The following is a 15,467-nucleotide window of genomic DNA, read 5'->3' as shown; positions in this document are numbered from 1 at the left end:
GTGTTCCCCTGTTGAGCAGGTTTCTGCTAAGGTCATTCAAGCAGTGAATGCACAGTACTGTGGTGCAGAGTGAGGCCTGATGCTGCACATGCAGGTAAGTCATGAAGGAGAAGAAGGGTTTTTTTAGGTTGCTTTGCTGACCCTAGTGGACATCTTAGGGTATATCCATTTTAGCTGGTAATAAAGCCCAATAAGAGCATGTCACTTGGGTGAAAGAGTTAGAACCAAAGACCTGGTGTCCACACAGTACATGCTTTGAGGGTTTTACTTCTGCATAGTCCCATGGACTCAATGCCATTTGCAGCTACAGCAAGTCTTCAGATTTGGTTTAATCCCAAAGGAATCCAGTTTACACACTGTGGGCCTGTTGGCCTTCAAGATACAAGAGAGCTCCATGGATTTTGGTGCCAGTTATGCCTTTCTCAGTTTCTTGCTGATAGTTGTCATTAAGTAAAGCTGATTTTGTTATTTGACATCTTATCACTCATCTTACAGGACCGGTTCCTCCTCTAACAGTAACAGGTGCTGAAAGACCTGCATTTCCACTCCAGCTGTAGAGTTCTGTATTGCTGTAGGAATAACTTGGAAATCCATCTGTGAGCAACTCTATGCAAGATGTATTTAATGAGACTGTTGCATATTCTTATCATCTATCCTGCATTTGTGTGAAACAGTATGAGCAGGAAGAGTGCTGCAAACCCCATTTTTTAAAAGCATAATATCTAGGAAATACTGTCCACTAAGTTTTATAGAGCTACATGACAAAATATGTAACTGCCTATCATCTACCTTATTGGAGTCTTATTTACAAAAAAAAAAAGATCTGCTTTCCTCTTTTACAGAGAGCAAGATGATTCTTAAAGAAAATGTCTCAGAATATCAACCAAAATTGATAATCATGCTCACTTTGTGCTGGATCCTAGCATTGTTTGTCAGTGGGGCAGAAGTTACAGAGATTAACTTGCCAGGTAAGAGTCTGTTTTGGTAAGGTTTGGTGTTCGTGGTGCTTAATGACAGCTGAGAAAAATGGATCTGCATTTTGCCATGCCTTCCTGAGCTTTTTGTGCACCTGTTCATGCTTGTGTCAGGGAAAGAGCTGCTTCTAGCCTTTCTGCAAGCTTTTTAAGTGTTGGTAATACAGTTGATGCTAATATGATTCAAAACTCAGTTCCCCAATGAAAAGAAAACGGCAAATGTAAAGGAGAATTTCTGAGAATCAAATGGAGCAAATGAATTGCTTCTGTGACTCCTTTAAGTCCCCAGCAGCTGTTCCAAGCCTGTTGGGGGGAGAAGGAAGAGAAAGGCAGGGCGAGACGGATGTATCAAAGTCTTCCACCCACACAATCTCTCTGGAGGAGCTTGATCCAATTCAGTTCGCAGAGAGAAACTGAAACTGCGAAGAGTCTCCCAGGTGGCCGGGCAAGGAACCGAAGAAGTCATGTCCTCCCTTCTGCTGAAGTGAAATCCTGCCATACTTTCAGGGGTTACTACATCCTGGCAGGAGGGGTTACACAGCAAGATCGGTCAACCCTGAGAGCATTTGGGATTAGAGTGGGTGACCACAACTTTCAGAATCCAAAAATTTGTCTAATTTTAGTGACCGTAACTGAAACATAAGAGCGGCAAGATTTGAAAGCAGGGAGATGATAATGCTTGTCAGTCTTACCCTCAATAGGGAGTGTGGCGAGCAGGCTCTGCTTCTTCATGTTCATGTCAATCCCTTCTCGTTAATATGATGAGAGCTAGAAGACCTACATCTGGTTTTTTATAGGGTTGAGGTTTAACAGGTTAACACCTATGTGAAAACCTTCAGTTGCTTAAAAATCTTAAGCTATTTTCACATTGGGCTTTTGAAAAAGTCCTAATAAGCCTTTGGAAACCTTTGACTAAACTTTTGAGAACATTGGCAAATTTCATGTTTACAATTCTCTATTAGCCTAGTGTCTGGTCACATAAAAAAATATTTAACACAAAGAAAGGTAAAGTTGTATTTTTGTAGTATTCCTAATTTTTTTTTTAAATCATGTTGACTGTGTGTTCTTTCAGGTGGTGCTGATATCTTATTGTCCTGCTTTTCAGGATGTCCCCATGTTGAACCTCAAATATGGTATCGTGCTATTAGCGATGAGGAGTTTGTTTTAGAATGTGCTTTACCGGATAGAGACACTACCCACGTTTATAAGAACTCACTTCTGAAAGAACATAAGGTGAAATGGTTCTGGCGTCAGAAAGATAAAGAGCCACCGAAGGCTATCAAGGAAAGCTCTAATCCTGCTCTCCAAGGGGGTGCACTGTGGTTTAAGCCAGTAAAGGACAGTGCTTCTGGAGTGTACACCTGTGTGATAGGGTATGTAATGGAGCAAAAAGCTGGTATTTCTATGCAAGAATTAATTGTTTTGTTTTGTGTATTAAATGTTTAACTTCTTTTTCTGTATCACTCAGGGAAAAATTCCCATGTCTCAAAATTGTTTTGGAGGTTCAAACAAAGAAGGTGGCAAAATGTTCAAGTTATGACACAAATATGCTATATCTTCTTGCTGGCAGTGGGAATTCAATAACTTGTCCTGGGACAAAATGCTACAGCCATATAAGAAAGCAAGATGTAAAATGGTACAAGGTAAGAGTCACTCTCTTGAGCATTTGTAAGAGCTCAGTGGAGGTATAGCTTTAGGTCTAGTTAATGCTCAAGTGCCATAGGTTCTTGAACTTTTCTTTGGCAGACAATGCAGCATGAGTAATTAAACCCAAAAGCAGAATATTGAATTGCAATACATCAAATCTGTAAGTAAGAGTTTTGAAGAAATTTGCCTCACCCAAAATATTAATCCATGAAAGAGAAGCCTAGAAATTCTTTCTCTTCAGCTAAAAAATTGAAGTAATTGAGAATCAAAATAAGTTCTTTACAAAACTGACATATTATTGAAATTTAAAATTCTAAGTTTTGTTTTGACATTTTAAATCCCGAAAACATCAAATATACCAAAGAAAAAGTGGGCTTGTTAGAAACAAAATTATTTTAAGATTATTGTTTCAAATTATTCTTTCGTAAATTCCTGTTTTGAATGAAACACTATTCCACTGAAACTTTATTGACTTACTTTTTTTCAAATGACCACTAAAATACTTACAAGCTAAAATTTATTCCTGTTGTGTTTGTAAGGACTGTAATGTACCATCTAAACCTGTATAAATGAGCAAATGAAAATGATTGGAATTTCAATTGTGCATTTTACTACCTGCTATTATTTATTCTAACAAGTAGAATGACGATCTAGTCATTTACTTTCAAACCTTAAATGAAGTACATCTTTACCTACATCTTGACCTGAAGTCCACTGAATTTAAGAAGATTCTTTCCATTTTGCATTAGTGGATTTTTTTCCAGGAATTTAATTTAAGGAAAACTCTTAGTGGTCTTAGAGAATATGAGTATACTAAGATGAAAAATAGGGGTACTTTTCAAAAAATAGTTAGGTTACATCCTTTTAAAACTAGTGACAGTGTTGTCAATCTATCATCTCAGACAATCCAAAACCATGATTTACTTCTCATAAAATAACATGAAAATGCTTTCAAAATAATTTATTTACAAAATAAAAAATACCCAGTCCATCAAAAAAGTGATCCTTTTTGTTGCTCTTTAGTAATAGGAATTTAATTTACATTAGATTCATGATTTCACATTTCTCTCAGCAACCACAAATTTTAAATATTTTTTTTTTAAAAAGACAATGATATTCATATATTATAGACCACAATTTTTTAATGTAACTGACAAAAGTCCTCAGGCTCCTAATAAATCTTTTTTTGGGCTTCAGTGGAAACAGTTTGACTTAGCCCTATTGCCATGGTAATCCTATCCAAATATCTTAAAATACAATATAATAACAGCAATAACAACAACAAAAAGACTTTGAATTCTTTTTTTTTTTTTTTTTTCATTAGGATGGTCATCAGATAAAACATAGGAAAAGCAGACAAAGCCTAAAGCTTAAGCAGGATGAAATCTACTTGAATCCAACCTACGAAAAAGATGCTGGAATATATGTGTGTGATTACACTCTGTATGACAACACTACCAAGTGGACAGTGAGAACAGCAGTAACAGTAGAAGTCATTGGTGAGTAATATAAAAACTCAATACCTCAGGTAAAGTATGCTTTCTCTATTCTTTCCTACTTTATTTATGTCTTTTGTTCAGGCTCTTGTTCTGAAAAACCCATAAACTGAATTAGCTGCACAATCATTAACATCCTCTTCCAATATTCTGAGGACATGTTGGGACATTCACTAGGACCGTCAATGTTCAGTAATAACACGTAGCATACAAAACCATAACTTTCGAGATCTAATTCTGCCTTGGATTTATTGTAGTTCCTAACAGTGGGGATCAAATCCAGAAAAGAGTTTAGATGTCTTGATCTGGGAGTAGAATTCATGAAACTCCAACCGGTGCCAATGTTCGCCACGTACCGTATGGGGAGTGTTAGGAAGATATTGACGTGCTAGGAGGGAGGAGTGCTAATCCTGCACGGGGAATGTGGACGAAAGCAGTCCTACCTCTGTCCCTGAAGTAGAGGCTTAAGTGAAAGTAGGAGTTAGTTAGATAACAAAATCGTTCCTTGTGGCATGGATGAGACATGAGGATGATGAGAAAGGTGATGTTGGTGGGATCACTGCCCATCTCCCACGTGACTTTTTAACAGCGGAGGAAACAGGAGACCTCTGAACAGTCTAACAAACATACAAGCCATTTGTTGTGGTGCATGCTGTTTGGGGGGAAGCATTTCTGCCTGCATGACCTATTCTTTTAGGCTTTGGAGGGATTACTAAATAAAACTGAGCAGAACTCTGTGGCACAGTGATACGACATGGCCTTATATACTCCTTCAAATTCAGGTAACCTTTTCCATAATATTGACTGTTCTCTGCTGCCGTTCAGGGGAAGCCCAGGTGCTGCCTGGCAGAGTGCTGTTGGACAATGTCAACACCCTGCGAGGGAGCGTGCCCGCAACTCACGATCACGAGCGAGGGAGGCTCTGTTTCGTTTGCTACACGAGGGACGTAGTTATGCTTTTCTCCAGATATCTGTGGTTGAGTGCTGTAAGACACTCTCGTCAGACGTGCCAGTCACTCCAGTCAATCAGAGGTCCCAGAGGAAAGCATAGGTACATTTGTTCTATACCCTGAGCTGGGTGGACCCAGTACAGCTGTATCCGTATGACAGTAGCACAGGACCTATTCTCAGCATCCTGGTGGAAAGTGGGCCACTCTGTGGAAGAAAGAACAAGATTTAGGGAGTGAAAGAAAGATGTCAGGGGAGGCAATCTGGTTCTATGGTCTAGTGAGGACAGCACTCCTCTGAAATAGCTGGTCTCTTTTTTGCAGATATTTGATGCATATGGTTCTAAAAAGTTGTGGGAAAAATATATACACCTCATCAGGAACAGGGCCTGGAAACCACATCTCACTAACTTTTGAGATCTCTATGTGCTGGGTTAAAATGTCTGGTGCTCCTTCACTCTTCTCTCTGGCCATATTCCCACAATATTTTCCAAGCAGGTCTGAACTAGCTCTATTCTGATCTGGCTGAATCTGAGCTAATGCACTGTGCTTCTCAGTTCTTTTCCCTCACTCCATAGCACAGTCAGAAAAACACTTGAAGCATGCCTTATAAATATATATTCCCCCTGCATCTTGCATACATTTCTGTGCTTTGGCTTGGTTTGAAAAAAAAAAAAAAAAGGTTATGTGGCACCACTTCCTGCAGTATGGGACTTTCCTAGGATATCAGAGGATGTCATTAACTGTGCCCTTTGGCAGCCCTTTCTTTTTTCGGACGGGGGGAGAAAAAAGAAAGATTATTTTAATGCAAGTACCTGTGCTTGTGAATGAGGTGTGTACACTGTATGCGTGCTTACTGGGCATGGAATGGGGCTTGGCAGGGAACTGGTATGAGGACTGAGTCCTTCAAGGCATTTTGAAAGTGGGGGACCTGGTTTCTGAATCCTAAATATCCTGAAGTGCAGGCTAGAGAGCGAGCTCCCCAGCTCGTGTAAGATGGCAATGCCTCAGAGTAGCAGAGACAGCAGGTCTTTAAGTAGCTACACAAGTTTTGTGGTCAGAACTGCCTTATCTGCGAACTCTCAGACACCTCAACAACTGTAAATATACTCATGGACTTAGGCATCTAAATTCCATCTAACATTTGAGAAAGAAAATTCTATAAGATATTTTCTCTGGTCTTCTGCACTGATGATAGCGTTATAGTTATTAACAATATTCCTGTTAATTGCAGCAAAAACCACTATCCATCCACCAAACTTCTTGTATCCCAGTGGTGTGGTGATTCTCGAGGCAGAGCTTGGTAAGTTTCGATTCCTCATCTGGAAGTGAAAGAAAATGTTTAAATGAGGTATTGCTAGATAATGATAGATCTTGACAAAGCAAAGCAGCTTTGCTCTCTAGGAATATGAGAATTGTATATAAAATGTAGGTTTATTTCTTGATATATATCTTTGTGGGTATTAAAGGAAGCATCATATGTTATACAGATCCCAGGCTATTTAAGAGAAAAATATTCTGGTGACGTCCACGTATGGTTTTCCTGTGCTAATTTGTTCCAGGGAAGCCACTTGAATTGGAATGCCGTGTACAATTTGGGTTTGAAAAAGTTTCTCTGATGAAGGTAACATGGAAAAGAAACAACAAAGAAAATATAAATGAGAAATTGAATCAGGAAACAAGGTAAGAAAAAAAAAAACAGTAGTCTGATTACTACTACAGTCAGCAACTGCAAAAATCCTTCTACAACAGCTTTACTGAATGCATTTTACTGAAAGAAACTCAGAAGCCTCTGTTCTTTAACATGTTAATGTATGTCCATGAGCATATGACAGGCATGTGCACTTCACATACATGTGCACTTCACATATTGATGGCCATACAGTCAAACCTTCTGTGCAATCTTAGCTCTTCTTCCTAAAGCTTTAGCTCACGGACAGCTTCAACACGGATGGTGCTTGGTGGCCTATGCCTGCATCAGCTGTTTTCAAGTGTTCATGCTGTTGTGCCCGGCTGGCAACTCACACAATTTGTCTTTGGAAGCTGTCTCCAAGTGGGGAATAACCCAAATCAGTAAAACGGTACTGTGGACATTGAAAGGAATTTGGGTGCCTCAGACATTGGGGTGTGCTTATTGACTCAGTCTGAGGACTTAAAGCACTGAATTTCAGGACATTGCATTTCAGGAGTCTTCCCTGGCAAGAATTAACTGGACCCTGCAGAGAAGCAACACGTAGGGGAAAGATTTCCTGTGATTTGGGGACAATCCAAATAGTCACCACACTTCTCTTTCCTTCCTGTACTTGCCTGTCTCATTCACTTATGCAGTGTCCAACTTGGGCAAGAAACATAGTGAAGGCAACACGGGCAAGCCCTGAGTCATCTTTATGGGAAAACTTTTCTGTACACCGGGGGAAGCAAATGCCCTGCTGTCACTGCTAAAATCAAGTTCTTAATAGGAGTCATATGGGAAAAAACCCAGCAAATTATAGTATTACACACACACATGCGCACACACACACTCAGTCATGAAGTAGATTGGAAATTGGATTTTCCTAACATTTGAATGTTTAGATTCGTAATGTTCTTCTCACCAAGTTTTTTGCTTTCTGCATGCATACAATTTCTGTTTGTTTATTTTTTTAAAACCCAAATGAATAAAACATCCCCAGCAGACTTCCAGTACAGGTTGAATCCTTGCCCGTGCTCATGCCTGTGTATCTTGAGTTAGCAGAGGTAGGGCCATGGTAGACTCTCATTTTGCAATAGTATGATGTGAGGTGCCTTCAGGACCACATAGAGACTCCTTTACTTGTGGCTTTCAAAGAGAAATGTTGAGACTCAGAAACCCTGGGTATTCATGAGTGGCTGCAGACACAGATGTGTACCCCACAACCCTCTCTCAGCTCCAAAGGGATTCCTCTGTTACCGCTTCATTGCCTATACTTCTGAGCCTTGTATCTCTCTTATTCTGTTTGCCTATCCTGCCCTTGGGCTTTTTACCCCTGTGCGAGAGGCTGCGCTGCTCAATCTTTTTGCCCAGCTAGTTCTCTCTTGGGACTTCTTTCTGAAGTTTCACTTCCCTGCATCTCCACTGGGGAATTTTTTACATCTTAGAAAAACACAAATAATCTTAAAGATGACAAAGGGGGCTATATTTTTAAAACTAGGCAAGTGCTTAAGCATTTTGCTCAGCTGATGAATTAAGAGTAAACCTCTCAGTCTGCAGAACTCTGACATTAGTATTTTCTTACAGTGTAAAAACCAAGTTGAAGTTCCAAACCAGAATATTGGATCGCTGCTAAAAGTTCAAGCTGAATGTTAAGAAGTTGCAAACTGCTCTTTCTTTTTATTTAAGACACTTGAGTATTGTGTGAATGAATAACAAAAGTATCATGCAAATATATTTTTTTTTTCTCTGTAGTGTTTATCCAAAAGGTTTAAAGGGGCACACACTTCTTCATGTTGCGAAACTGAAAGAAGTGACCGAAAGGGACCTCAGAAGCAACTTCACATGCTTTGCTGAGAATTCGGTGGGCAATGCCACAGCTGTGATCCAGCTGAAAAGAAAGCAGAGAGGTAAAACTATTGACGGATGACTGTTTGCCCTTGGAGAAACATTTTGATTTACTCGCTGCTACTAATTCATTTCCCATTGACACTGGCTTTTTAGCCAGCTGCAGAAGTTTGTTGAAGCTGGATGGGAAAACTTTGATTTGTAGATGTCTAGAAAGGCACATTATTCTGAGGACTACTCAGAAGGATGGGGGTATCTGGGGACTTTCTGCGGGCAGGTGGCCCAAGTAGAAGCTCAAGAGTAACTGGGAGGAAGAAGAGGAGAGTAGCATCTCTGAACATTAACAGGCAATCTACTAAAGTGAAGCAGAGCGGCTGCTGAAAGCAATAGTATTCCTTGATTTTCATAGGTCGTTTCTGTTTGTTTCCCCAGTCCTTAGCATGCATCTTTCTGAGCAGTTACCATTACTGATATGAATGTGGCAGCCTTTCAAGCAAAGGCCAGAACCAGAATCAATATGGAAATTAAACCGTTGAATCGTAGTTCACAGTGGAGATTCACCATTGGAGTAGCACAGGAAGCCTCCAGCAGGGCACTGTGTGCCGCTCTGTGTGTTCTGATGTGATTTTTCCATCTCAAGTGATGACTGCTTTCTGCCCTGCTGAGCATACCACAGACCATTTTCTCTGTGCTTTCCATCACAGATTGGCTTTTCATACCAGTCAAAAAAGGTCCCTGAAGGTAGACTGAAACTCTATGTTAAGGTTTGCAGCTAAATGAATTCCTGACTTCCCTAAAGTTTGCCAGCGGGGCAAGAATGAAGACACTGAGATGGTTTGCCCTCATTTCTGGACTGAGTTTTTCATCTAAGTGTCAACATTATTTTGGAAAGCTTGAGTTATGATAGACCCTTTTCTTTCTACAGTGTTTCTCTTATACGTACTGTGCAGTGCCATTTCTACTCTGTTTGCGTTCCTTTTGTGCACTGCCTTTATTTACCAGCACTGGATTGAAATAGTGCTCTTGTACCGAAGTTATCTGGTCCACAGCGAAACTACAGGAGGTAAGAAACATTGTATAATATTCATTTTCTCCAGTTTTTCTACTGCCTTTTGCCATGTGGGTTAATCTGGTGTGAGTTAACCATTTAATTACATTTTCTTAAGGACTCTCTTCTCTTTGAGCTGATATAAAGTCTGTTAAAGCTAGCAAGACACTCACTGCATTCAGATGGGAAAAAAGCCAGGCAGTGTGGAGGAAATATCTAAACCCAACTGTTAGCCTTTAGTAGATTGCCTCTAACACTCACAGTTAGCCTTTTACAAGCTGCCTAATTTCCCCACGGAAAATTAGAGCAGGAAGTTGAATTTTGGCAGTCCTTTTGCAGGGAATAATAGAGCATCATCAACATTTTAACTTCATTCTCCCAATGTGTTCAACAGAACCTGTGGACAAGAATCAAATGTCGCTGCAGAACTAAGTGAAGGACTCCAGAGTCCTTTTTCACTTGAAGCCAAATAATTTCTTAGAAGAATAAACAAAGGAGAGAAATAAGATGATATAGGGCACCGAGATGTGTATGTTTGGAAAATACTAATATTGCATTTCTAAAAATTATGTTGACCATTTTGACATTTACACAAGAGTGATCAGCTTCCAATATTTCAAATATCTGTAGTAGCATTTCCCTATCATCTCAGCTAAAATGGGCCTCCAACATATTAGGCAGTGTAAAAATATATCAGAAATGACAGTGCCTACTTCAAAGAACTTACCATATTATTTTCTTACATGGATTGAAAGAAATCTGATAGTATGTGCCCAAGGCAATTTTTCTAAAAATTCTTGAATCTTGATGCAGCTTGAGGTATAGGTGCCTGAGTCTGCTTTTGTGTTTGCATCTGTAGATGCAGATTATACCTGAGTGGGAAATAATTGTATCTAGATATCTATAAATACATACGCAATGAGACAATTAACTGTCCTTTTAGAAAGTATTTTTGTGAGCCCTAAGGCAGCTGGCAAAAGCGATTTGGGAAATCACTCAAAATTTCCCCTCTCTTTGGTAACAAATTGATTTAAGAACCTCTGGGAAGTCCCCTTAGAGCTCACCCTGTATGTGACAGAGACAGATTGAAGTTGAAGACATCGTTGGGTTCCACCGTGGCAGCCTCTGTCCCGCTCCCTGACTCTCATGTGCTGCATGCACACAGCACCATTTGCAGCATGGGGGCATGGAGTGTGCAGACCAGCTGTGCCTACCCAAATCGTTTTCTGCCTAAGGTGATTGGCCATAAAACATGTCCTCACCTACAGGATTATGTCCTTCTCACTTCGTGTGGATGCATGTCAAGTTATCCGAAGTCTGAAAGGACTTGCTCACAGGGCAGCAAAGCAATAGTTATGACTTAATTTTGCTGTTTCTTCCTTTCCATCATTTCTTCTCTCCCGTCCCTCTTAACACAGAAGGGCTCAGAGAATTGCAGAATCCCACAAGGTCGGAAGGGACCCCTGGGAGTCATCCGATCCCACACCCTGCTCAAAGCAGAGCCAGCCTAGGCCAGGTTGCTCAGGACCTTGTGGACAGAAATTCCACGACCTCTTTGGACAACATGCTCCAGTGTTTGATCACTCTCACAGTGCAAATGTTTTCATTAACATCTAATGTGAATTTCCTTTGTTGCAACTTGTGTCTGTTGCCTTCTTTTCTGTTACTGTGCACCTCAAAGAAGAGTCTGTCCATCATCTCTGTACCCTTCCGTTTGGTAGTTGAAGACAGCAGTAAGGTCACCTTTTTTTTCATGCCTCTCTAACCCTTGGGCTTCCTCCTTAGCCAATTCAGATATATCTCTTAAAAATCTTGCCTTCTTCCACAAGGAGAAAGAAGCAATGCAGAAGGTGTGGTACTAACAGTTTTAGACCACGTATGCAGTCACTTTGCTTAACTTGGGTATTTGTCATTTCCTACCCTTTGGGCATCTTAAATGTTTGTGCCAAAAGTTCTTCAGATTGTAACTGTCCTTCCGTACAATTCTGAGAAAAAAAAAAAGTAATTCCTAGTGGTGCTTAATGTGTATTTGTTTTTAACTTGCTATTGTAATAGTAATGTTATAAAGGAAAACAAGTGATGTATTTATTAATGGTTGTTGTCTAATAAGATTGCAGTGACCTCTGTGGGTGAAATGAGGAATATCTAGCTTGTAGTGCAATTTATTGTCATTTAAAAAGTGTTTGCAAAGGAGCTTCAATTCTGATTGTAGCTGAAATGAAGTTCAGCTAAACCAAGCTAGTTACCCTCTGCCCCACCTTCAATTCCCACACTAGTCCTGCGTGCCTGCTGTTGGTAATTCGCTCTTGTAGGCTTAAATCGGCTCAACTTAGCAGAAAAATAACTCGGTGAAAGACAGTGAATAGCTAGCAAAGTGAATCAGCTTCCTCTGTTACCACAAGAGCTTCAACACCAGTAGAAGGAAGTGGTGAAAGTCTGTGGCCAGGAGCAGAGGGGAGGAGTGGAGATGTAACGTGTGTTGTCTAATCACATCCTTGGCCTCCAAACCTAATCTGCACACCTATGTTTTGTTTTGATGACATACTTTCTGCTGCATGCTGGTTCTGAATGTAGGTGTTCAACCCCAGCACATGCATGTCATTAGTTTTCTGTGTGTATTTCCTTTACTCCCTGGAATCCATATGAGCTCTTCTAGATCGTGTGGGAATCTGATGACTCTAGCTCAGGTTTGTGATCCTAATCTTACATCTAGGGATAGGAATCAGGAGGTTAACACTGAGGCATGGGGATCACCCATGACACCTAACCATTATAGTTAGGTGTCTGTGCTGGAGGTAGGTGTCTCATGGGAACCATGCAGTGAAGACGTAGTCAATATGGTGAAATCTAGAGCCTTCTCAGCTCACTCTGCAGCAGGCCCGGTGCTAAACAGCTGAATTTCTTTCTGGTTCCTAATAACTGTATTGACATGATACAACTCAGGTGATTGAACACAGGTGTCTGATGTCATTTGGGCTGCCTGAGGATGTCCTGCCATTCCAAAAGGTTTGAGTCTCCAATAGTTCCCACATCAAATTTTGCAGTCTCATCAACGACATCAAGCAACTACATACGGGAACTGGACTGAGTCGACTGTGTCTTTTTCTTTCACCAGGAATTCTTTTTATTTTCCTTCCTCCTCCCTCAAGTGTAGTTCAAATTTTACTCAGCAAATAGATAAGGTTTGCTTTTGCCTTGTAGTTAAGAATGAGCCTAACTCAGATCATTGGTACCAGGGTGTTTCAAAGATGAGAAAATTTCTTTATGTATTTTTCATCTGCACTTTACAAACATATTATTTTAATGAGACTGAAACAAAGTTCAGGAACTGGTCAGTACTTGGTGTCTGAGCTCATACTTGGATCAGATTTAGGCTTTGCTACTTGTACCAGTCTCTCTGATTAGAAACAGAACAGTACATCTTTTGCAAGCAGTTAATATTTAAGTCCATTATTCTTTTAAAACTCACTAAACTTTCAAAGTAGGTTGTGCATTGATGAGTATTTTTGGAATCAGCGTTTGGTCAAGTGAGAGATTTGGAATCATTGTCTACAAAATGGATTTTTACTGGAACGCACCAGATCTTCCACTGGTGAAAACTGGACCACATTTGTGAAAATGCAGAAAAATGCCTGATTTAAACTTTCTTGCACTAATCATCTGTAGCTTCCTTATTTGCTTTGGTAGTGTATGTCTACAAAATTTGCAAGACAGTGAGGAGTAAGGGTTGACCTTTGGGTAACTGGATGGTTGTACTTCATGGATAACTTTAGGTTTGTGTTCTGCCTAGTTAAATAGATATAAATGGAAACTGAGCATTAAGAAAGAAGCTGGATGCTTCAGACAGACTTGTTAATGTATACAGTGTTACTTTTTATTTATTTTAGATGGCAAAGAATTTGATGCGTTTGTGTCCTATGCAAAACTAGAATCTTCTGAAAGTGACTCGACTTTAATTAGTGAGGAAAAATTTGCCCTGGAGCTTCTTCCAGATATGCTGGAAAATAAATATGGATACAAATTATGCATTCTTGAAAGAGATATTCTTCCAGGAGGAGGTAAGGTCCCTGTGGATGGTAGAAAATCGTCAGTTCTTTATAAAATTGTTTTTTACTTTCCAAAAAACCTTATGCACCAGATCAGCAAATGGAATATTTTGGGACTGGAGTTTCTTCTCAAATCTCATGGTGTTTTGATCTTTATATCTGGCCCCTGCACCTGAGGAATACGTACGTTAGTGTGGTTGCTGGGAGCTACTAGGCTGAGACAAAGCTTCTTGTCCAACAATTTCTTTGCAAGAAGACTCCATTCCCTGAAAAGAAGACCCCAAATATTTCAGTAGTTACTTTCTGAGCAACTTTAGTCAGTGCTACCTGCAGTAATTAGAAAACCCCCAGTATCTGTCTCTGTGAGAGACAAAGACAAGTCCAAGTGTCCCTTGAGACCCTGTTTGAGTAGCAACAAATTGTGTTGAAGTCTCAGCTGTGCCCTCCACCTCCTGAGCAGCAAGTTGTTTCTCCAGGCTGCATAAGAATGGCCATGGTACTCCCTGATAGCAAACACATTTCCAGGGGTTATGTGATTGCTCAGCATCCCTATTTTTGGATTTTCTTGTTTCTGGGGTTTAGCTATTGAACTGATAAGATAAAAAGTCCATTACAGAAGGCAGTAACGATCACCATTTCTTCTCCAGCATACACAGATGAAGTTGTTACAGCTATTAAACAAAGCAGACGAGCAATAATTATTTTGAGCCCAGCCTACGTCAGCGGACCAAGCATCTTTGAACTGCAGGCAGCGGTGAACTGTGCGTTAGAAGACAAAAAGATCAAAGTGGTATTAATAAAGTTCCAGGCTTTCCAAGAGCCAGAGACTTTGCCTCCAGTAGTGAAGAAAGCTCTTCGGATTTTACCAGTCATTACCTGGAAGTCTTCTATTTCTGCTGCTCCAGACAAGAAGTTCTGGAAATATATGCATTACCACATGCCAGTAAAAACTAGTAAGATGTTGGGAAATTGCAGCTTAAAGGGTTTTTTCCAAAGGTTATTCAGCCTGGTATATTGATAGCAGAAATTTCACAGAAGGATGACAGCAGGCTCAGGAAGGATGACATGATTGTAAAAGACCTTTTCTACATTGGCTGACCACTGTGGACTGCCACTGCGGTGACATACCTGGCTCCAGAACAGCGAGAACGACTGCAGTGTGACAGTGCTGCAGCCCCACAGTAAAACTAAGTGGCACTGCACACAACTGTAAACGTGAAGCATCTTTTGTAAATTATTATTTTATTTTTTTATTATATTTATTATATTATTTTGCTGTGATATTGTGACATACATGTGAATGTTTTGTTCTTTGGACTGTATTTGTTCTTTGGACTGTATTTCTTCTGGAATACCTTTATACTTGTTTTCTAGAAAAAGATTAAAAAAGAAAACTCCAGAGGAAGCTCGCAGTTTAATTTTCCTGTGTGGGCCAGTGGGACAAACCCAAACTCTTTCAATGAGTTACCTCCTCCTGTGGGAGCACCAAGGAAGTACCATGGGAGACTGCTACAACTGGGTATGTCGAAGGGGTTGAGAAAAGAAGGAGCACTGTGTCAGCGCTGATCCCAGGCATCTCCATCCTTCCTGCAATGGGAGCAAGCGTTCCTAGCAGCTGTGAAACATTTCACACTCCGAGACATCTGCACACTGCCGATCCTGCCTGGTGCTGGTCACTCATGGGTCCCACTGAACCTGTTGGTATTATGAGTATGCAGTTGTAAACCAAAGGCCTGGTTGTCACATCTAGTAGACTTCCAGGGACGCTGATGTCTTTCCCTTGCAGCCTTCT

At 40.3% G+C, this 15,467-nt stretch overlaps 1 protein-coding gene across 1 annotated transcript; it reads left to right on the top strand.

Moving 5' to 3' along the window:
• The first annotated feature begins 850 nt into the window (after positions 1–850).
• On the top strand, positions 851–14,693 carry IL18RAP (interleukin 18 receptor accessory protein). Its single transcript, XM_010282296.1, has 10 exons — positions 851–968; positions 2,080–2,347; positions 2,443–2,617; positions 3,946–4,120; positions 6,299–6,367; positions 6,627–6,747; positions 8,489–8,643; positions 9,507–9,644; positions 13,517–13,687; positions 14,323–14,693. The coding sequence occupies exons 1-10, from the start codon at positions 851–853 to the stop codon at positions 14,691–14,693; spliced, it is 1,761 nt and encodes a 586-aa protein (XP_010280598.1).
• The last annotated feature ends 774 nt before the right edge of the window (positions 14,694–15,467 follow it).

The sequence above is a fragment of the Phaethon lepturus genome, unplaced genomic scaffold, assembly GCF_000687285.1.
Source record: "Phaethon lepturus isolate BGI_N335 unplaced genomic scaffold, ASM68728v1 scaffold7392, whole genome shotgun sequence".
In the NCBI taxonomy this organism is placed as follows: Eukaryota; Metazoa; Chordata; class Aves; order Phaethontiformes; family Phaethontidae; genus Phaethon; species Phaethon lepturus.
The sequence above is the reverse complement of the archived record's forward strand: the minus strand, read 5'-3'. Positions and strand labels throughout refer to the sequence as shown.